Source organism: Coccinella septempunctata, chromosome 8 (assembly GCF_907165205.1).
Source record: "Coccinella septempunctata chromosome 8, icCocSept1.1, whole genome shotgun sequence".
NCBI lineage: Eukaryota > Metazoa > Arthropoda > Insecta > Coleoptera > Coccinellidae > Coccinella > Coccinella septempunctata.
Window position 1 is genome coordinate 15,692,659 of NC_058196.1, and position 23,935 is coordinate 15,716,593.

General features: G+C 34.2%; 1 protein-coding gene across 3 annotated transcripts in view; it reads right to left on the bottom strand.

The window, feature by feature from the left end:
- LOC123318911 (pituitary homeobox homolog Ptx1) overlaps positions 1 to 23,935 on the bottom strand; it is a 90,568-nt gene that overhangs the window by 17,723 nt on the left and 48,910 nt on the right. For all 3 annotated transcript variants that reach the window (XM_044905690.1, XM_044905691.1, XM_044905693.1), the window contains exon 4: positions 16,786 to 17,039. In XM_044905690.1, the coding sequence (XP_044761625.1) occupies positions 16,786 to 17,039 (254 nt within the window). The remainder of the gene's footprint in view (positions 1 to 16,785; positions 17,040 to 23,935) is intronic.

A 23,935-nucleotide genomic window follows, 5' to 3' on the forward strand; every position in this document is an offset into this window, starting at 1 on the left:
AAAAATCATGTATCTGTGGAGGAATTAAAGGAGGGGTGAAATTAATGTGAGCTGTTTGTTCGAGTTAGCCTCTATAAGGCGTGAATCCAACGCGATGAAGAGGGAGAGTACATTATTTTCAACTAGCATATTATGATGACTATTATACAGAGTGAGTCTTTGATTTTTACAAATATTTTAACAGTAGATTCTTGAGGTCGAAAGAAACACTTTTTTCCATACCATTTTTTCCGATTCAGCCCTTATAAAAAGATTTAGCCATTTTGAGATATCATAATCTGTGCCACCCCTGCAGAAATAAAATTACTTTCAGAATAACTAGCTAAATCTGGGGCATCATACATCGGCGGAACTTTTAAACAGAGTTGTATTCGGCCAAAGTACACAATTTTCCAAATTTCACAGATACTTTTCAATTTCTGGACATCAAATTACGTGAAAATGGCACATTTTACATAAGAAAATATGAAGAATACTTTTATTGTACAAAATGCTCAAATATTCATAAGATAGCGTCCAACTTAGTTTCAAGAGTTGAGTTCTTCGAATTTTTGGTATTTTTATGGTATGTAATGGTCATTAGAGATTGAAATAAAAATAACATTTTTTTATGGTTTCTCAATAGCGTGTATCTTTTGAACCCAGCCGAATGGAAAAAAAATGGTAAAGAAAAAAAGGAATTTCTTTTGATCTCAAGAATCTACTGTCAAAATATTCGTACGAGTAAAAGACTCACCCTGTATAAAAGGAAATTTAAAATACATAAATGTCTTATGTATTGAACAGTTTCGATAAACCTGTTATTCAAGGACTGAATTCATTACATCTCGAATAAACTTATTTCATTTACTCTACCTATTTGATCAAATTGAAATGAAATCAAATGAAACTCCAAATTTGGATGATTTTGTGAATAATTTGTATTTCAAATCGCCATATCCAGCATAAGGAAATCAATGAAATCTCGAAGGAGATGATATTTTTTGATAACTTCTTGAACATTAATAAACCTACTTCAATATAGGTATAGAGTGTTAGGATGTAAATAATGAGTGGAAAAATGAAAATGATGATTCCTCATTAAAAAATAGTGTGGGTGTTTCATATAAAATATTTTTTTTAGCATCAAATGGTTAGATACAGCCCCCTCAAAATGGCACCTGAAGAGCAATTTAATATTTTGCTTAGAAAACAGAAAACTGACAGGAATGAAATGGAGCAGAAACTCAATAGGATCGAGAATCGGCAATCAAAAAAAGATTTGGTTGTGGTGCCCCATAATATCAGCATTATATCCGCTTAATAGATTAATTGTCACGTATTTTTCGATGAATTATTTTTTTCCCAAGAATCATTACTTTTAGCACGAAATTACAAGAACCCTTATTTGTTCAAAGCAAATCAATTATCAAAAATTCTTATAATTTTGCAATAGAAGGCACGATTAATAAATTTCTTGCGAAAAAATTTTTAGGGGTGGTTTTTTTACCCCCTGCAATTGAAGGGCATCAAATTTTATTTTTTTTTCCTCTCGCCCCCATAAAATGTCTACCCACTTCAATTTCCGACAGCTTTCTGCTTTCTAAGAAAACATGAAAAACATTGCGTTTTTCAGGTGCCTTCATAAGGAGCTGTATGGAAGTAGGCTGCTCAAAGAAAAACAAATTATGAAAAACTCACATCAATTTTCGACAAGGAATCACTTCTCAATTTTTGTCGCAACTGTTTTTTTACACCGAGTATGAATATTATTCTGAAATTGAATTAACGGTTCTCTTCTTTCATCGTTTTCAATTTATTTTACTGATTGGATTTGTCCTCATAACCTATAATATACATAGGAGATTATTTGACGAAAATTAGAAGCTCCACTATTCTAGTTTCGGCTCTTCATGTTTGAGTGGATCTCCAGATATAAATTTTCCCCTCTTTTTCCGTCCCGAAGATGACAAATTGAATACAAAAATCGAGAAAATAGTTTGAAACTGCTCATACATTGATTGGCAGACTATATTATCTGTACACCTGTATCAGTTGTCTTTATAGTAATAAACATTGAAATTATCTACAATGGACGACACACTCTCCAGATATGTCTCGAAAACATCTAAATTTGCCAAAACGATAAGATAAGACTACCCTTGGACCGAGGTACAAGTATGTCGACCAATGATATGACCGCTTTCAGTTCAAAAATATGGCTCCCGAAAATAGAGGAGGTCGTGATAAGAGATAAGATTTCATTTTCCGTGAAACGCGTACCTATGTTTGTTCAACAAGGGAACAATGGAATTGGTGGGCGTATTGACGTCGTTCGGGAAAATGTAAGAAAAACACGACATTCTGCTCAGAAATAATTGGACGAGATAGGTCCTCGATATTAATTCAATCGAAAATTTGCCCTTTACTTATAGCTATAAAATCTGGAAAAGTGATGTAGAAGACTTAATTTTGGAAAATTTGTAGACCAGTTGTCTGTGAAACCTCCTTTTGCGTTGATATGAGTCGTAGCTCATATCCTCATGTCCTTTTCTTCTCAAAACTCATTCAATGAATTCTGATTTGCTTCTCCGACTGTATTTCTCCATGTTTCCCGATCTAAAAGCAACTTTCAAGTGGTTTTATCACTTACTCAAAGTGAATGCTTCATTCAGTCATCAGCTTTCAGCATTTCAATTCCCCTTAACTCCATAATTGAATAAGAAGACGATCAGCACGAGAAGCCATTTCAGAATTAAAAAAACTACTAGATTTGTAAGAAGAAGATGAACCGTAGATAATAGTTATTTATACAACAAGTGAGTTAAATGAATGTATAAAGCTTTATAACTCTCTTGTTGTATACACAAAATTTTATTCTATGTATTTTGATTAGGATTCAAATGATAACAAATTCCAGAAAATTATCTGATTTATGAAATGACATGAAAGGTGTCGTTTCGATTGATTGTTGCTAGGGCATTTTTTAATCCATAGCAACAACAGCAAGATGACGTTTATCTACTCGTGTTCAAGTTATTTTATCTCACTTGTGAATTAAAAACTTCACTTAAATTTCACTGAATGGAATAAACGTCAACTTATTCTTGTTGCTATGAGCTGGATAACGTCGTCTTTGAATGTCAAAATGGAATAAAATATAATCCTTCCTATGTTTCTTCACATGTCGAAGTCCTGTGATTATGAGAATAGGAATATCTGATGAAGCAACTAAGTACATGCAATTTGAATAAGAGGAAAAAATAACTCAATTGATTATTCGATCACGAGATGAAATTGAAAAATCCATAAAAAGTTAATAAGTTACTGACTGATAGAGAAAGTAGAAAAATAATGAGTTCCATAAGTGAAATTTATTAACCATATTCAAAAAATTGGTGAAAAAAATTAGGAATCTTTCATAAGAGTCTCTAACTTTCTGAACCTCCTGGAAATTTGTATAAGCTTATATGAACCCTATATAAGCAGCGTTGCCAGAGCAGCAGAATTAATGTGTTGTTGTCTTTCTCTAGCACATAGGGATATTGGCTTTATAACAATACCGATATCATGAATGAAATGCCCGGGTTCTATTTATCTTTTTATGTCATTGGTCCACAATAATTTATGGAGTAAGGCTATTGAAAATATCCCAGGCAGAAAATTCAAAAATTAAGTACAGTACCTAAAACTTCCGATCAGAGAAGCGATCATAAGTGAATATAAATAAGAGATTACCCGAACAAATAATACGGTTCCCTAATCCATTTGTTCAACACTCGTTACCAAAGGAATACATCAAATGTGGTCGATTTTCTGGGCGAGATTAGAAATTATACGATTGACTGGTGATGACCATAGGGTGGACAACGTTATTGTGCTCAATATGGGGAAAGGGAGATCAACCTGTTAAGCCAATGATCCATGAGAGATAAATGAGTTTTTTTTTGTATGTGGACGATAGTACGGGAAAACAGGTCGATGGGTTTGTATAAATTCAAAATTTCAATTATCATGGAAAAACAATGCAAAAATTGTCTCAATATTGATCCGAAATGATCAATATTTCGGTGTACAGTAGATATAGGGTATAATGCTTATGTAAAATTTCATAAATATACAGGTGTTGCAGAATTACTGGTCCAATAATTCATCACCGTATTCTGCGATGAAGAATATCAGGTGGAGTTTAAATAATTATACATTTTTTTTTACTTGCGAGCTCAAACTACGACTGTGAATGTATCACGAGAATTTCAATCAGTGCTTCTCAAACTGGGGCCTTCAGGGGTAATTATCAAAGCCTTATTTTCCAAATTAGAGGCAACATTTTGAAAATCAAACGTTTTGATCTCAAAAACATAATCTTTTCTTTTCCCATCGTTTCCCAGACAAAAGTATTTTTACACTTGTCATCGGACGGTATCAAAATTAGTTGCAACTATTTGAAATGCTCGTAATATGAATATTAACAGATGTAAAGTTCGCTTCTTTGAAATTTTGACTTGATGTGGAACTGCGATGCCATCAAACATCAAGTGTGTATGTACGCAATAAGCAGTGGCGGCTGGTCTGTGAGGGCTATAGGGCTACAGCCCCCTATACAAGAAATCACAAGAAATCAATTCTTTTATGTTATTTTCCTTCCCATACGATTTTTAATGAAAATATTACATTCCACGGTTATTTATATAATTTAATAATCTAAAACTTTCATGCGACTCCTGCAGTTTTGCTTATTTCACTCATAATCTAGCAGTTCGTCCCTGCATGGGCGATGAATCGTGTAGCCCCGAATTCTTGCATTCGGACAGTCATTCGGCTCCAGCCGCAACTCTTCGTGTCGGTCGTTTAAAGGAGTAAAAGGGCTACGATAAAAGTCGCCCCTATCCGCTTCAGTCTAGCCGCTGCCCGCTAGCGTATAGACAACCTAGCGTGTGTTCGAATTTGTTTACGTTTTGTCCGACAATAGTGTTAATATTTTATAAACTGATTTCGCGAGGCTTTCGCTGGCGGAAAAAAGCCGTATTAAACTGCTGGGTAGACCTACTCCCGATTTAAATTTAACCCAGGCAGATAAAACTTCTTACACAAGACGATTCTCAAGACAAGGGTATAACGTGTAAGTATAACAAGTGATAACGTATGGGCAAGGGCAGGATTTAGAGATTTGAAGCACCTTAATGAAAAAATTAAGAAGCATGAGCTATCTGCCAAGCATGTAAATTGTTCCACAGAATTAGCTTTTCTGGTTACGACTAATATCGCTGCTCAATTAGATTCAGCTTACCGGAATAATATTATTAAGCACAACTAGCAAGTAGATAAGAACAGGTATGTTTTAAAAAGAATTATAAATTGCATCAAATTTTGCGGAAAACTGAGTTTGAAATTTCATATTTTATTCTAAAAGTAGCCCCCTAGTGAACTAGATCACGAGCCGCCACTGGCAATAAGATTTACTTTGCTAACAAAGGCACTGTTTAATTTAAATGGAATTTTGTATTTACTGTCCTCGATACCAGTTTAGTGTATTGTTTAGGGGATTGTAAATGTAAATTTTTTTTGTACTTGCAAATGTCATTCCATAAATCATTAAAAAAAAAAAGTACAGGGATTTCTTTAAAACTACCTCAATAAATTCAGAGCTAAAATTGGAATCAGATTTTAGCATGAAAATAAAAAAGCCTCATACAAAAAAATTTTGGCTTATTATCAAACCAGAAAAGAAAAACACCGAATTAAAAAAATATTCACCTCATTAGATAAAACGGTTAATGAGAGTTGTTTATTTCTCAATAAACAATGAAAATAATTTTACGATTTTTTTCAATATTAGATAAATCCTGCAATAAATTTCCAATCTTCAATTAGATATTCGAAATAGGTATGGTTTTATGTTATTTTATGACGAAAATGTAGTTATCATTTCATCGCCGTATCTGATAGGTTAACGTAATCTGAATGTAAATACTTCATTATCAAATCATTGAAATTTGAACAAGAACAGTTTTCTTCTAGAAGTAGAATTATTGGTCACAAGGAACAAATAGAAACCACAGTATTCGCGACGTTTCGGTGATATTATCACCTTCTTCAGGCTCAAGAAAAAAAAACAAAAATAATGATAAAAATAATGGAAATACGTCTAAACAATCCACAAATCAAAATATAAAATACACAATATTTCTCACGGAAAGATCTCCAAAATTGTCATCGAACCAACAATGCTACACAATGCAAGTTTACTAGAAATAATACTAGTAATCAATTATGGGAATCATGATTACGATTAAAAGGGCCAAATAAAAACATTTGTATTTGTCAAAAATAATAAAATCTCATATAAAACCAAAACCCAACGTTGGCATGGAATACAAAAGATATTTTGCTCAATTTTTGGTTTTTAATGTTATTTCCGCTCCATAAATTCGCATTAAACTAACACCCTACAGTTTTATTTAATCGGTAGATGAAAATAATTTAGATTTAGTTACATATCTGATGATGTAATCAATGCACCAAAACTATAATGCCTGTTTTATTGCTACTCATATTTATGCATAACCCAGCAAGATCCTTATGCAGAGGGAAATCCGAACAGGGATGCGTTTCAGATTTAATTGAACAATCACATGTCACAACCGGGGCCGATTAACAAGTCATATGGGGGTTCGCCACCACAGGCAGCTCATATAGGGACCCCCGACGGTTCCATGTAGTTAATAAAGGAAACAACGCAGGGCATACATTAGAGGGGTTGAAGGGTGAGATGGTGAGGGCGATTTGAGCCCAGCGAAATTCATGACCATTCGGTAGATATTGCCCTATGAATGTCTCAACATAGCACATACTCCGGTGTCAACTGGCTGATCGCATAATTTCCACTTGATGTTCATAAAGTACCTAGCTACCCATAAGAATAACTTGAATGCCATAAACACATATGTAATTATATCCTTCGTTTTGTTTACCGTTTCTTCATATTCTTCTTTTTCACCAGAATGGCTTATTCGCGCTCATTCAACTTACATTTTAATTTCTTATTTAATTTTCCGAACTTACTATCATCTAACCGAACCTTATCGTATGTTTATCAAAAATGTATTATAATTATTGGGAGTAGAAATTACATAGTTCGATCTTTCTGTATGGTTTTATTTCAGAACAAAATGAATGAACAGATCATTAAAGAATTCTCCATCAATGGCTACTACTTTTTTCCACCTCTCAGGCAATTTGCCAATTCCATCACGGAAAATGTCTTTTGAGGTGATCCAGTTAAAAGCAAATTTTTAATTTCTTCAATCACTGATCATTGTCTGGAGAACAGAGAGGACGTGGAAAATGTTTCACTTCGGCCTTTCTGAATAAATTTTTACGACTTTGGCGATATAGGCGTTTCATCATTTCACTGCAGTTCATCAGACATCCATCCAACTGCCTTGCTTATGAATGATTCCATGGATTCCAAAATAGGGAATTCTCTTCAATTTGGGTTATCACTTCAAATGCAAGTTTAAACTGAATAAATATGAGGTTTTAAAATTTAAATCGCTTTGTGCGCAGTTTACGATTTGGCAACAGCGCATACAAGACAATGAAAAGAACAATGTCCCGTCAGCGTGTTTATAAAATAAAAGCTGTTGAACTACAGGCGCATACTTACTGGCGAGCTTCAACTGCAAACGGCCATAAAAATCCCATAAAATTTTACGAACTTCCTCGTTCGTCGCAGACTTCATAGACAGCCATCTTTGTCTATCTCATCAAGATAATGCATTTGTTGTCCTTTATTATCAAGGCATATTTCAGTCGATGTTGCCAGCTTGTACAATTCTCACAAAACGCTTTAAACTTAGAATTCCCATTTTTAGGTTTAATTTTTAAGTGCATAAAATAATTTTTTTTGGGAAACGGTTGAAATGGTTATTTCAAAATGAGACGTTTCAAAGATATTTCAAAAGAATACATCATTTTCGTCAGAAGGAGTATTCCCTATTGCACAAAAACTGCTTGTTGAGTCAGCCCCTATTATTCTACTCGAATCATCGAGTAGTGCCTTCAATTCTTTGTCTTCGGTTTTTTTGGCCGTCCAGAAAGAGGCTTGTCTTCAACGCTGAAATCAAGATCCTGCAAGCGTCGAAAGAATTTCTTACATCATTAGTCAATTCGAGCATTGTTATCATAAAGTTCCACAAGCATTCAATGTATATCAGCTGCGCTTTTCTTTGAATTGAATCAAAAAACTAAAACCTCCCTTGAATGCTCTTTAGCTCATATTATAATATAACATATTTAACACTTTGATTCAGATGATAATATAAGACTTTCATCGAATATGTTTGATACCCTCTGATATAGGTATTGTAGATTTTGGAATGAGCAGCCCTCTATTATAAATAGCACTTCTTGGTGCTCTGTTTACTCTCATTTCCAATAATATTCTGCATTTTTTTAATATTAATTGATATTAGTTGTGGCAAAGTCGTTATGGTATTAATGACATTTCACTATTGCCAACCTTACTCCGTTATAGTTACAAAAACTTGAGAAAATTTTATCATGGCCAACCGAGTGCTTTTATAAAACTGAATGGAGTATAGCTATAATTAATATGAGGTCGATGCGGTGGAAAATAAAATAATACATTATAACGAACAAAACCTCTTTCAACTTTCGATACTCCCACCCCCAGCCGCACCAGTAAACAAACCGGAATTAACAGGACGTCGAAAGAGGCGTCCGGAGCACTCAATCATGCAGATTCCGGACCGGCTGCAGTCCGGTACGGATCGTCCGCAGTTGGCCGTCAGAAGCGCTAATCCAACTGCCAGATTTATGGTGTTAATCATGCCGGGATTACCGTGGGCCATGCCTGGGGACCGTCAATTTTCATGAGTTGGTACCCCTGCCATCTGGTCGGGTTGTTTCGATGCGAACGGGGTAAGATCGGAATCGCTCAGCAGGAGCGTATACTCGTCAATCAAATCGTAGATGTCAATCCGAAAAGACAAGATTTCGACTCCCTTCTGGATAAGAAAATCAGTTTATTCATAATATTTTTTATTTAGAAATCAAACAAAATCTTCTCACTTTTCATAGTCTGCAAGTTTTCATTGGGGGCTCTTCTCCATATTAACCAGGAAAATACAAGATAATCCATGTACTCCATCCAGGGCATGGAGTACATAAAATATATGAAAAAAAAAATCGTTGGAACAACTAGTTTTAAGAAAAAGCAGAAATATCAGCAGATCATTATCAGTCAACAAAAATGTATGAATAAGACCATAAATTTTTCTAAATATCCAACACCTATCCATGACCCTCCAAACAATACCACATGACCTTCAGTCAACGAAAATACAACTGTTCGCTGAGAGACTACAGGAGAGTATAAGGGTTCGCACGCAGAACGCATTCGGTCAGGATATAAAGGTCTATACCCGGAGCACATAGTACTCGAAGAATGGGGAATTCTCCTCAATTTGGGTTATCACTGCATATGCAAGTTTAAACTGAATAATCACGAGTTTCATTCATGATTTTTTCAAATTCACCAAGAAAACCATTTAAAATCATCCTTCAAATATGGAGTTTTAAAATTTAAATCGCTTTGTGCGGAGTTTACGATTTGGCAACAGCGCATACAAGACAATGAGAATGAAAAGAACAATGTCCGATCAGCTTGTTTATAAAATAACAGCTGTTGATCTACAGGCGCGTACTTACTGGCGAACTTCAACTGCAACCGGCCATAAAAATCCCATAAAATTTCACGACCTTTCTCGTTCGTCGCAGACTTCATAGACAGCCATCTTTGTCTATCTATCAAGATAATGCATTTGTTGTTCTTTATTATCAAGGCATATTTCAGTCGATGTTGCCAACTTGTGCAATCGAAATTAAACACTTTGAAATTCAAATACCCATTTTTATTTTTCATTTTTAAGTGCTTAAAATAATTTTTTTGGGAAACGGTTGAAATGGTTATTTCAAAATGTGACGTTTCAAAGATTTCTCATAAAAAATACATCATTTTCGCCAGAAGGAGTATTCCCTATTGTGTGCTAGTCATGAATCAGCAAAAGAATTCCCAGAGAGGCTGAAACATATAGGTATACACAAACAGTATACTGGTTTTGGGATCATTGTCCCTCATCAATACAGTGCAGTGTAACACTTCACGGCGGAGTACTGTGTGCTCTGGGTATATGTCTTTTCTTTTCATAAATGATGTAACATCATAGCGGTTCAGTGGTTGTCGAAATATTCTCATTTCGCAGACTTAGATCATTTTTGCGGTTTTGGAAAAAGGTGGGTGCATAAAATTTTAATAAGAATTGAACATGCAAATAAGAATAACTTAAAATTTCGAAAATCCATGATATTTGACGTGAGATAATTCGAACGTTTATGAGCACTCCGTATATGTAATCACACAATTATTCATTTTTAATGAAGCTATCCATAGATAATGGGTTCTAAACCATTTGTTATTTTTTGGAATCAACGAGTGTCAAAACGTGCTATGAAAAAATCTATGCAGTTTCAATTTTGTAGCATTCTGTTTCGAAGGTATTTTTTGAAAGTAATAATAACATGACCAAATCAATTAATTGAGATCATCGATGTTTATGGATTTCGCATAATAATAGGTATACCTTCTCGGAATTCTGCGATCATGATCAAGTTATATTGTGAATGAATGTTTTGTAGAATATGAATAATAGTTTCATCTGAACTGCTTCCAATAAGACGACGTTTTCAATCACTTCACATCATTTCTTATATAGGGTGAATCGCCGAGATGGTTTTTTATGGTAAACTAATTACATTATTGTGTTGAAAATTCACATGTTGGGGTTTTCGAAAATGAGCTTTTTCCCTGAAACTTTCCAAGTCCTGTGTAAATTTCGGTTTTTCCGGATACAACTTATTTCAAATGGCTCACCCAGTATATCTTTGCCCCGTTAGACAACTGATTTGATGACAATTTCAACAGTACCTATGCCATACTTTGGGTGAAAACACAACGGTTTACAAGTTATTGGAGTTCTTATGAAAAAATGGTAAAAACAGGAGGTCACACTTTGTTGATCCTTCTGAAGACATTTCAGGTTGGCAATTATCAGGGCGACCTTCACTTTTGAGACCGCAGCTCTAAATAATTCGCTATTACTGCATCCAAACCAGTCCCTAAGGTTCTTCAGCCATGAGTTTAGTCTCCTTCCTATGGATCTCTTTGCTTGGATTTTTACTTGCATGATGGTCTTTAATAGTTGATATTTCTCCCCTCATGACATGCCCCATATACTGCAATTTTCATCTCTGTATTGTTGAAATTACTTCTCTCTCCTTATGCATACGTCTCATCACTTCCACGTTGGTTGCCCTCTCCACCCACGAAATCCTCAGTATTCTCCGGTGTACCCACATTTCAAATGATTCCAATCTCTTCACGTCAATCTCCTTCAGAGTCCATGCTTCCATCCCATAAGTCAGACAGCACACAGCATCTCATCAGTTGCACCTTCAGTTGAAGGCTTAGATCTCGACAGCAGAAAAGTCTCTTTTTTCCTACAAATGTGCTTCTGGTCTGCTCTATTCTGATTCTTACTTCTTGGGAGCTATCATTATTTGCATTATTGGTTGTGCCTAGGTATTTGTATTCCCTTAGTCCCTCAATAGGACGATTCTTTACATATATGCTACGTCTACCCTGAGGTGTTTTTGTTACCAGCATATACTTCGTTTTGCCTATGTTCAGTGGTAGCCCATATTCCTCAATAACTGCGACCATTCATTAATTAGCGTCTGTAGATCTTCATGTGTTCCAGCTAAAATAACTGTGTCGTCCGCGTATCTCAGATTATTTATTGTCACACCGTTAATTTCTATTTCTATTTCCTGCTCATCCAGTGCTTTATTTACTATATCTTCTGAGTATAAGTTGATGAGGATTGGTGACAGTATACACCCTTGACGTACACCTCTTTGAATTTCCATAGTCATGACCTTAGTATAGGTTTCTGATTTGAAATTATTCTTTTATCTCTGAGGTCTATCCCTGATTAATATCAATATCAATAATGATTAATAATTCATAAACCGTTGAGCTTTTACTCAGGGTATGGCATACTGTTGAAATTGCCTTCAAATAGGCTATATTAGGATGCGAAGATATGGGTGTGCCATTTGAAATAAGAAAGTAGTTGGCTGTTTCTTGAATAATCAGAGTTCTCCCAGATTGAATTTCAAACCATAACCAAAATGATGATTAATTCTCCTTAAGCGTTTAATAGGCCATCGTGGTGAATCACATTGTACATTCTTCTTTCATATAAATTCTTCAATTATTGTATTCGCATTATCAAAATTGATGAAAAATATATAATTCATACCTATGTCGGATATTCTCATTCGATTATGGTGATCGTCATCAATTAATAAGAAAAAATTTAAGGAATTCATTTGGATTCTCAATGATTGAATATATGTAAATAATCAATACATGACACAAGGATATACTCAGAAGAAAAGATGGCAATGATTTTTCAAATATTTAAAATTTCTACTCCACCAAACATTTATTGAAAATTAATTGGTTTATTAGTAATAATGTAGGCTACATATAATTATGTCAATATTTCCTGTAATTCTTGTCCAAGGAAAGAGAAAAATGATGCGAATATAAATAAATAAAACTATATATTGATGATTGAGGTCAAATATTGATGAAATGATTATTTTTCAATGGGGATGATTTTTTATATCACTTTGTGTTTTTACTTATAAAAATATTGAATTGATTGATTAATACCAATATGAATTCAATAACGAACACGCTTTCCTGTAACTCTAATAATCTACACGAAACTCGCAATATATGACTGAATTAATTTTCTAGGAAGGTTCCTATAGGAACTTTTCAGATTGAGAATGGCCTTTAATATAGACCAAAATTAAATTTACACCCACGCAAATTCACCGTCTTCGGTTGATTAGCAAACGCGAAAGCAGATACGAAGCGATTTTCCAGATCAGACGGGAGGTTGAGCCACAGAAATCCGGGAAATCCAGGAGGATTTCGGATACTCCGTTAACTACTGCTACCTCTTCACCGGAATTTATTTTTAATGAAGTGATCTAACGTTTCACGTTCTAATTCTATTCTCTTGCCGTTTAAAAGTCCGATATTTCGGATTTGGACAATTTTTTTATGTTACCTAACGTCTTTTTGCTTCGAAAATGAAACACAACTGTAAGTTAAGTGCTGACATAAGATGAGTTTTAGTGATTTTGGTGTTTTTTGTTCAAACGACAATTCGTTAAGAAGGAATAATGGCTAGAATAATTTACGTCATAGTACATGGAAAATTGACAGTTATGTTATATTTGCAAGGGAGACACCACTATCTATCACAATTGATTATACAGGTTGAATCCTGCTGATCTGTACATACTTCACACAAAGGTATAGGACACTTAGCCGGTTCCAAAAATACCCCACATGCTGGGTCTTCAACCATTCGTTTGGATTATACAGGGCGATTTTCTGTTATAGGTCATATTTTGAAAATGCTCTAGTGTACGAACGAATGATCACAAACCCATCAAATTTGGTACATGGAAGGACTACACTAATCCCCATACAGCAGATGTAACAGTTTATCAGTTTCCAGAACCGGACTCTTGGAAATCATATAGAAAAACACCCTGTTGATGGAAAAGTTTATAAACTTGTTATGGCAATTCTAACTAAATACATTCTAAATTAGATTCATAAAATCTCGTGGCGCACCTACAGCTTTGGTGAAAAAAAATATTGAAATTGCGTACTCGGAGATACATTTTTTGGACGGCTTGATTTTCATGGAAAAACCATACCAAGATGTATCAAAAAGTGGACACAGAAGAATATTATCAGTTTAGATCCACTCGACGTGCAAGTATTGCAATATTCAGGGACGGACTCCCATTTCAGATTGGGTTTTTCAATAGTGAATTTTTTTTAAGCAGCCAAAGTTTTATGGAAAAATCATACCTGAATGTATAAGAAGTTGAATATTATAAGGTTCACTCACTATTCAATTATTTCATTTTCAAGGCATTAGTTTTTCATTTCATTCATTTTCCAAATCTTCACCATTTTCATTTCCAATAGATTTCATTGAATATTGGTCTTAAGGATAATAAATTGATTGGACCACATTTTTTCGATAGTACGTTGAATTCATTTAGATTTCTTTAATCATCGTTTACCTGAATTATTTGGAAATGATAACCAACGTGGGATTTATTTCCAACGCGACAGAGCTCCGCCTCATTACAATCTGCAGGTCCGTAAATTCTTGCATAACCGCTATGATGGTCGTATTATAGGTCGAGGGAGTACTATTCCATGGCCAGCAAGATCGCCTGACCTTTCGCCCCTAGATTATTCATTATGGGGTTACAGCGAACATTAGTTACAACGTTGAAATAAATTCCGAAGAACAACACAAAGGAAGAATTGAAGCAGCTTGTATCAAGATTAGGAGCAATCCCGTAGTGATGAGGAAATCAACCAATCATATTTTTGTCAGAGCTCGAAAATGTATTGAGATGTAAGGAGAACATTTCGAGCATCTTTCATAAATCTTTCACATTTGTTTTTTTTTTTCGTTTTGTAATAGTGTTATTAACATCTCCTTCTATCAATAACAATTGATTTAATAAATTCCGATGCACTGATAAAAATTACCTATCGATATCAATAATTTCGGAATAGGCCTTCCGTGCCGAATAACTAAAGTGATTTGTACGAAGTTGTTATTCAAATGAATTTTATTTTTTCCATATCGAATAAATAAAAACGAGCTCCTGTGAATGAAAAATGTGTGAACGATATTCAGAATTGTGTATTAATTTCTTTTAGAAGTCAATATACATGGCGATTTTTTTGACCTATCCGCTATTGAAAAACACAATCTGTAATGAATATTGATATACTTGCACATCGAGTGGATCTAAACTGATAATATTCATCTGTGTCCACTTTTTGATACATCTCGGTATGGTTTTTCAAGCCGTCCAAAAAATTCATCTCCGAGTACGCAATTTCAAATTTTTTTTTCTCTAAATCTGTAGGTGTGCCACGAGATTTTATGAATCTTATTTAAAATGTATTTAGTGTAGTTTGAATTGCCATAATAGGTTTATAAACGTTTCCATTTGCAGGGTGATTTTCTATATGATTTCCGATAATATGAAAAAACTAGAGTCCGGTTCTGGAAACTGATAAACTATTACATCTGCTGTATGGGGATTAGTGTAGTTCTTCGATGTACCAAATTTGATGGGTTTGTAATCATTCGCTCGTACACTAGAGCATTTTCAAAATATGACCCAAAACTGGAAATCACCCTGTATAATCGAAACGAATGGTTGAAGACCCAGCATGTCAGGATCCACCCTTCAAACGGAAAAAAAATTTGTTTCATTGAAAAACAAATATTTATCCATGTTATCAACTTTCCGAGTTGTAATTATCTCTTCTATGAATTTCTACATGAACAAATTTCTCAAAAAGTCTCGCCATTGGCTACAATTCGTATCCTGGTGAAATTGAAAAAAGACGTTCTTTAACTGCTGCCATCATTTCGACGAAAGTGAAAAATATTGTAATATTCGTATAAATCGTATATATACAGGGTGATTCATAACTATTGGGACATAGGCTAAGGGCAGATTGTTTGGACCAAAACATGGCGATAGGACCAAATATACCTCAATAAAATATTGCTGTAGAAAAAGATAGAGGGCGTTAAAATTGAATTTTTTATAAGAAGACAGAATAATTTTTCGAAAGTCCTTCATTGAAAGAATTAGAAAAGGCATAGAAGTCGGAGGAGGCCACGTAGAACATTTAATTTAATTTGGAAGAGATAGCAGGAATTTGGACACTTTTTCTTCAAAAAATCCTTTAATGTTTACTTGTCCCTACAGCCTTGAGAAAGGAGAAAGTTTCTCCGAAACGTCGGAGAATTTTTTAAATAAAAGATTTTTTGAAGAAAAAGTGTCCAAATTCCTGCTATATCTTCCAATTTGATGAACATGGATGAAAATATTAATAATAATTTAATATGAGTTTATTCTTTTTATGTTACATTGTTTTAAATCACGCTTTATCGTCGAAATAAATAAATAAAATAAATAAATCGTTACTTCAAATCCCCTTCCGATGCTCTGAACTGTTCAATTGTGTTTTTCTTGAAAACGGATGAAAAAATATACAGTGAAATTAGCAAAAAACGAAAAAAAAATTCAACTTTAAAGCCCTCTATCATTTTCCACAGCAATATTTCATTGAGGTATATTTGGCCTTTCGCCATATTTTGGTCCAAACAATCTGCCCTTAGCCTATGTCCCAATAGTTATGAATCACCCTGTATAGTAGTACACCTATATTTAATACTCAATACCCAATGCCATCACACGGGAAATTTCTGAATAGATACGAAAATATCCAACAGCAATTTCTCAGTGAAAAATAACTTTATGAAAATTCTTTCATCAGGGAAATAACAGATTCAATTCAATATCTGTATTACGAAAAGAAAAAGGTGGATCTACTTGTTGATTGTTTAATCTGCTGAGTTTCATTTAGAATCTAAATGAAACTTAGATTTAAATTTTAGATCATCTTAATAAAGAAAGATTCTTTCATTTGGCTCCTTATGCAATCCAATATGCGACCAAAAATATACACGCGTTAAGAACATCGTAAGCGAGTATGAATAGGAAATGAAATCAACTCACCCTGACTCTAGCCTCGGTAAGGTTCGTCCACATGGCAATTTCCTCCCTCGTGCTCATGTCTGGATATCTGTTCCTGGCGAAGGTGGCCTCCAGTTCTTGCAATTGTTGGGAGGTGAAATGAGTTCTTTGACGACGTTGCCGTTTGCTCTTTTTGTCGTTCTTTCCGGCTTCGCCTTCGTTACCGGCACAGCCGTCGGAGTTTTCCACTCCAACCCCAGATTCCGTCTTTATGGGATCTGACAGGGAACGGCTGACTAAAAATGAAAAATTCGTTCAAGATTAACAGAAATTGGACAATAAACAAAAACGATTCAATTTGATGTTATATGTAATGACATTTTTTCGCTAATCACTCGCCTAATTAACGTATTTTTCCCTAAAATATTCGCATACTGCAACATTCGTTCATACAGCAAACAGTCTACTATTTTCATATTTCAAATGGTACAACCCCTATATTTTTGCATTGTTAGATAGCTGATTTGTTGGCAATTTCAACAGTAGGCCATAACTTAGGTAAAAACTATACGGTCTATAAGTTATTGGCATTCTCATGAAAAAATAGGTTACAATTTTCTGAATATTCTTGAAGAAGAGGTTCTTCCAAAAGAATTTTTTTTTTCATATTAAATTTTTGTATCATGGAGTATTATAAAGCTGTTTGCACCTAAAATGTACAGGGTGCATGGAAAGATCATGAGGTTCGAATTCTCAAAAGACAAAATTTTCAAATTACAACCTATATTTTTAATCCGAGTCGATTCTACGTAGAAAAAAATGGGAGCGCCATTGCTAAGTTAACCCTATACCCAAAATAGAAACTTTCAGATTCATCAATCTAAAACTTGAAAAAAAGGAAAAAAGTCGTTTCGAATCACCTCTTGAACATTCTCTGATTTCCGGAAAGAATAAAAAAAATAGAATTCCAAGGTCTTATAAATAATCTTGACATTCCATGAATTGTAACTAATGAATTGTTTGTTGGGATCATAGACACAGAGAAATGGAGTGAGCATTTCCTTTCCACATATAGACATGGACTGAACAATAAAGGCATAAAATTCGCTATTTTGAAGAAAGTGAGAAGTAATCGTCAGGCCAATACCTGTCTCTTTTCTATTGACATAGACGTGGGTGTGGATCAATTTAAAAAAAGATAACTAGCTGACCTGATGTTCAGTTTCTTCAAGTCACTTTTTGTGACCATATTTTATGCACAGATGGAAAAGCAATGCTCAGTCCATGTCTCTATGTCTATGCCTTTTCATTGTGCATGAAATACGACCACAAAAAGTGAACAGAAAAAACTGAACATCAGGTCAGCTAGTTATCTTTCTCTAGAATTTTGATTGGTTCACACTCACCCCTATGTCGATAGAATAATAATAATAAGTTTATTCGCATAAATTCGCATAAATATACACAACAGCAATAGAGGCAGGTATTGGCCTGACGATCATTTTTCTCTTTTTATAAAAGAGCCAATGTCATGTTGGTACTGCTCAGTCCGTTTCCCTATATCTATAGTTGGGATTGTTGAGAATCCATAAAAATTCAAAAAATGTCAATACTAATTATCGAAATTTGAGTTCCTTCTGTGACTTCCAGATGTCACAGACTAATCAAGCCTCAAATCAAACATTCGGAATAGTTGGGGAGCCCGAGAGGTATTTACTCGAGCGTGTCAGATTAATATGAGATACTATATACACTGTATAGAGTACCTCTTTCAAAAATTTGACCTGTATATAGGGGGAATTGTCTGGGACAGCCTACCCGAAAAATAAAAAAAACTATCATTGTACATAATCGACAGTATCAGATTAATATATTATATATGTGATTAATTATCTGACAATTTAAGTGTGACAAAAATGTGTGGGTGGGCGCCAAATTTGCAAAAAAAAAAAGTCACGTATACAACTCGGTATACAATCTCGAGCGCGGTAGCTTCATTTCTTATATTGAAGCTAGTGATTCGAGAATAACGGAAAAAATATGATCCGACAATAGGGAATACTACTTCTGACGAAAATGATATATTCTATATGAAATATCGTTGAAGAGTCCCGTGTTGAAAAAAACCATTTCAACCGTTTTCCAAAAAAAATTATTTTAAGTACTTAAAAATTAAAAATAAAAATGGGTATTTAAAATTTAAAGCGTTTCGTTTCTATTACACAAGTTGGCAACATCGACTGGAATATGCGTTGATAATAAAGGACAACAAATACACTATATTGATGATATAGACAAAGATGGCTGTCTATGAAGTATGCGACGAACGGAAAAGCTCGTAAAATTTTGTGGGATTTTTATGGCCGGTTGCTGTTGAGGCTCGCCAATGACTACGCGCCTTATGATGGCTGTAAATCAACAGCTGTTATTTTATAAACAAGCCATTGTTCTTTTTATTTTCCAGAAGGCGCTGTTGTCAAATGTTAAACTAGAAACAAAGCGATTTAAATTTCAAAACCTCATATTTGAAGAATGATTTTGAATATTTTCCGCAGTGCATTTGAAAAATTCATGAATGAAACTCATAATTCTTCAGTTTGAACTTGCATATGCTGTGATAACCCAAATTGTGGAGAATTGCCAATTTCAGCAAACGGAAACAATAAAAATCAGTTTTTTTGGAATTATCTCCTCTCCTGGGCTTCAAGTTGTTTTCACATTCATTATCTACGACATTCATAATGAATACAGAAACGATTGAATGTACCTACAGAAAGGGAGATATTTTGAAAAAATATTAAGATTAAGAAAACCCCCCTGATAAGTGTCAGATCAGGAAAAACTCCCTGATTTGTGTCATATTAATGAGTCAACACGTCTGCAACACCCAGATTAACCATCTGCATAAAAATCTGATACGCTCGAGTATGTATAAGTAACAATTTTTCTGCATTTTCCAAGGACCACTGTCACGTCCAAATATCAGTCCCTTGAAAAGTAGCTTCCTTTGGGTTCAATTAACATATCCTCTAAAAATCTGACACGCTCGAAAATTTTTTTTACCATTTTCAACTCTTCTGTACGGCTAGCCCCATCACGCAAACTGTCAGATTAATATGAATTCATTATCAGAGACACATAGAGCATATACAGTATTTTAACCTGACATCGCTCTAGTATGAACACGTGACGATTTTTTTTACATCTTTAAGAACCTGTAGACGCTTTCCCCAACCCTGAAAGTGCATACATAAAACCTTTTTTTTTTTACCATCAAATATTCGAAATCCACTAGGTCTCCACGACGCTCGAGTAAATCACTCGGGAAGTTTTCATTTCAGATATAGGTTTTATTTAGGTCACCTGTAAAAAAAAAGAGTGACCTCCCTTTTAAGGCATTTTATTTATTTTTCCATAAGAATCCCTTTAACTAATTAAGGTAAGAGGTGTGGTATACTATTGAGTTAGCCATCAAATCAGCTTTCCAACAATGCAAAGACATAGTTAGGTAAGAGGTGTAACATTTGAAGTAAGAAAGTAGTAGGCTGTTTCCGGTCTGAACATTTTTTTAGGAGAAGGTTTATTGTCTTATCCCAACAAGCGAATTTTCGGCAAAAAATTATTATTCCTCCTCCATGAACGTCAAAAAGATTTGACTCACCCGTTATACCGATTATGAAATCTAAACTACACAGGATACCTCAAAGATTGACTACTTCATTCTTTATCAGCCACACCTAAGCAATAACTTCTGTTTATATCAATGGAAATTCCGAAATCCGTCACGAACTCTCATAAGATTTCATCCATTCGTTGTTCGGACAAAGTAATCCTCGTAATCTCTCACAGAGAGAGAAGAAGATAAAAACTAATGAAATGCCGATTATGAAATGTAAATGTCGATCAGCACTGAAAAAGAGAAATGGCAGAACCTTCCCAATCCCTATCCCTCATCTTCCGTCGCAGCAGAAGAAAAACTCAATAATTTTTAATGCAAAGGCATTAACCCCTAATCCCCCACTTACAGTGCTCGAATATTTACCCAACGAAAAATTGAAATTAAAATTCCACATCCCATTCTCATCTCTTTCCCTCGCCAATCTATTTATAAAACAAATCTAATCCCCCGCCCTCCTCCCTCTCCCCCTCCCGACCACTATCCGTCCGAATAAACCGGAAAAATTGAAGTGCACCGACACCGGAAAACAAAAGGAAAGCCGTTCCCTCTTTCGCCCAGGTCGGAAAAACGTTTTCCGTACGGCGTCGGTGTTTGAGAAACTGATTAAAAATTCAGCCGCAAAGCCCCGGGAAGTGCCGGAACACCTGATCGAAAGATTTCGCAATTATTTGCTCTTTTCTTTTTATTCGGACGGGAATGGGGAGAAGGGGCTGTTGCAGGGATTGTCCCCCTATTGCAGGTCGCTCTTCCGCTTCCGTTGGAACAGGTTACATCCAAACCAAAAAAATTGAACGAAAAATGTTTCGAGACACTTGATATATCGTCTAACAATAACCGTTTTCTATAGATTTCTAACGATTAAAATACAAATATTTGTATTTCAAGAGTAGGTTCTTCTAAATGTTGCTGAAGGAATAGGAAACCAAGAAATATAGGTATATACAGGATGTTCCTAAATTAACCGTACAAACGAAAAAGGGAGATTCCTTAAGTGAGTTTAAGAAAAAAAAGTCCCATAAACATGGGGTAGCAAACGTTTCGTTTTCGAGATACAGAGTGTTGAAGTTTGAATTTTTTTCAAGTTTTTTTCTCATAGTATCTACACTTCACAAGATATTCAACTGAAATTTGGCATAGATATTACATTTTAGAGTTCTCACCACGTGACATGGCAATTTCGATAAAAGATCTGCAGGGTGATATTTTTTCTGGAACACTGGCACCTGTTCTTCTGCAGAACTTTTTCACGAGGATTTCGAGAGAATCGTTCAAATTTTTTTTTTCTCGAAATCGTTGGTAGATACGACAAAACTACAAGAGACCGAAAAGTTTAGTATGAGAGTAAGGCTTCTTTTTACATTTCTTTCAAATTAACAATTGCTCACCAAAAAAAAGTTCTGCAGAAGAACAGGTGGCAGTGTTCCAGAAAAAATATCACCCTGTAGATCTTCTATCGAAATTGCCATTTCACGTGGTGAGAACTCTAAAATGTAATATCTATGCCAAATTTCAGTTGAATATCTTTTAAGTGTAGATACTATGAGAAAAAAACTTGAAAAAAATTCAAACTTCAACACTCTGTATCTCGAAAACGAAACGTTTGCGACCCCATGTTTATGGGACTTTTTTTTCTTGAACTCACTTAAGGAATCTCCCTTTTCGTTTGTACGTTCAATTTAGGAACACCCTGTATAGTGTATATGCTGAAAATCGCTTCTTTGAAGATGGTAAAAACTTCAGAAACAATTTTTTTTTAATCTTTTTTTTTAATAATTTGCGAAAAGAATATAACTTACAACATTCAAATTATAGCTATTATTATTTGAGTATATTTGCATATCCTAGACGTAATATATTTAGATTCACTAAGGGTAGTTTTTCTGAAAAATTAATTACTTTCTCTAATAGTTATTCGTGCAACCAGCTGGGAAAGGCATTATTTTTTGCTTCGCTCGTTGCGCAACAGAAGGCGAAATACGAAAAATAGTGTATCGTAACGTGTTTCACACAATATTTTTTCTAATTTTGTATAGGAAATTAAAAGAACGAAAAAAGCTTCTCTCACAGATTCTTTTTAAATTGTCCTGTGACGGAAATAATTAATTTTTCACTCCGTTACTATGGAAGCTAGTATCTTTTCATCATCACTTGCGAAATATTTTACTTTTCGTAACTGGTCATGAAAAGTAAAACGTTTTGAAACGTCAGTTAGTTTTAAAAAGAGTCAAGTTGCTTCAAAGATTACAACTTGATTATGAATTTGTTCAATTTTTTCAGAGGGGCAGAGATAAACAAATGAAATTTTGCAGTTGTATTATTCAAATAGATGCACCTAAAACTAAATTTTTCACCGATTCTCTATAGCTACACAGAGGTGAAATCAGCAACTCTTTTTATTTTCCAACATAACTTTTCATTAGCTTTCATCAAAAAAATATGTATTGAAATTACTTTATTGTCCGTAAAAGAATGAATTGGATCTTTTGGTCTGTTTTCGAACATCACATTAGCATATTCCTCATTTGGCATAATTTGTGCACAAAATCAAGTACATACAACGAACTGAATCTTTGATACTATGCTGATGGTCAAACTGATATACGAAATTGAAAAAGGTCGATCCTAAGCAATCATGGCGGTTTTGATTGGTTATTCAAAAACAGATCAAAGGACATATTTCATTTTCACGGAAATACAACCATTTTTACGATAAAAACTCAGGAAAAAATGAAGTTGAAATTTTCTATTCAATGCCTAATTTTTAATGCAATAATAATCTACACCAACTCTGTAATACTGAAGAGTTAAATTCACAATAAAGATTGAGGAATAAACTACATACCTAGACAAATTCAGAGAAAATAAAATTTCAAAAATTTAATTCATTCAGAAATGTCCATAAATCGGAAAATATATGAACAAGAAGACATTCAACATGGGAGTCGGAAAAGTGGAGAACAAACTAACAACAACGAAATTTTTACACAAAACATAAAGAGCAGACATATGTCAAAACAAAAAACACACAAAGTTTCATTACACCCGAAATTTTCAAAATATTTGTGGTTTATTCGATGACAGTCAAAATTCAGAGTAAAACACGATAGTTACCCAAAATATCAGCAACTGAAACTTGAATAGAAAATTTTCATTTTCTAAAAGGCATAGATGAAACATATTTTGATTGTATGTTTATATTGTGATCAATTTGAAAGAACAATCATAATAATGCATTTTTTTGTAACCCACATTCAGTAAATCATCGAAGAAGGAGCTTTTCAAGTTCATTTACAACCTCCCCCTTGAGGAAATTGGCAGAATTTTTTTGCGCCTTTTCATGAAAATGATCACCTGTATTCAATAATACCATTATTACCAATATACAGTCCTGGCCTTGATATAAACTGAAGAATTTCAAGAATTTTTCAATCTCTAGACAGCGGTCATCAGTATTTCATAAAAAAACTGATCATCTTAATGATTCATGGAATTATATCTAATCAACTTAAATTC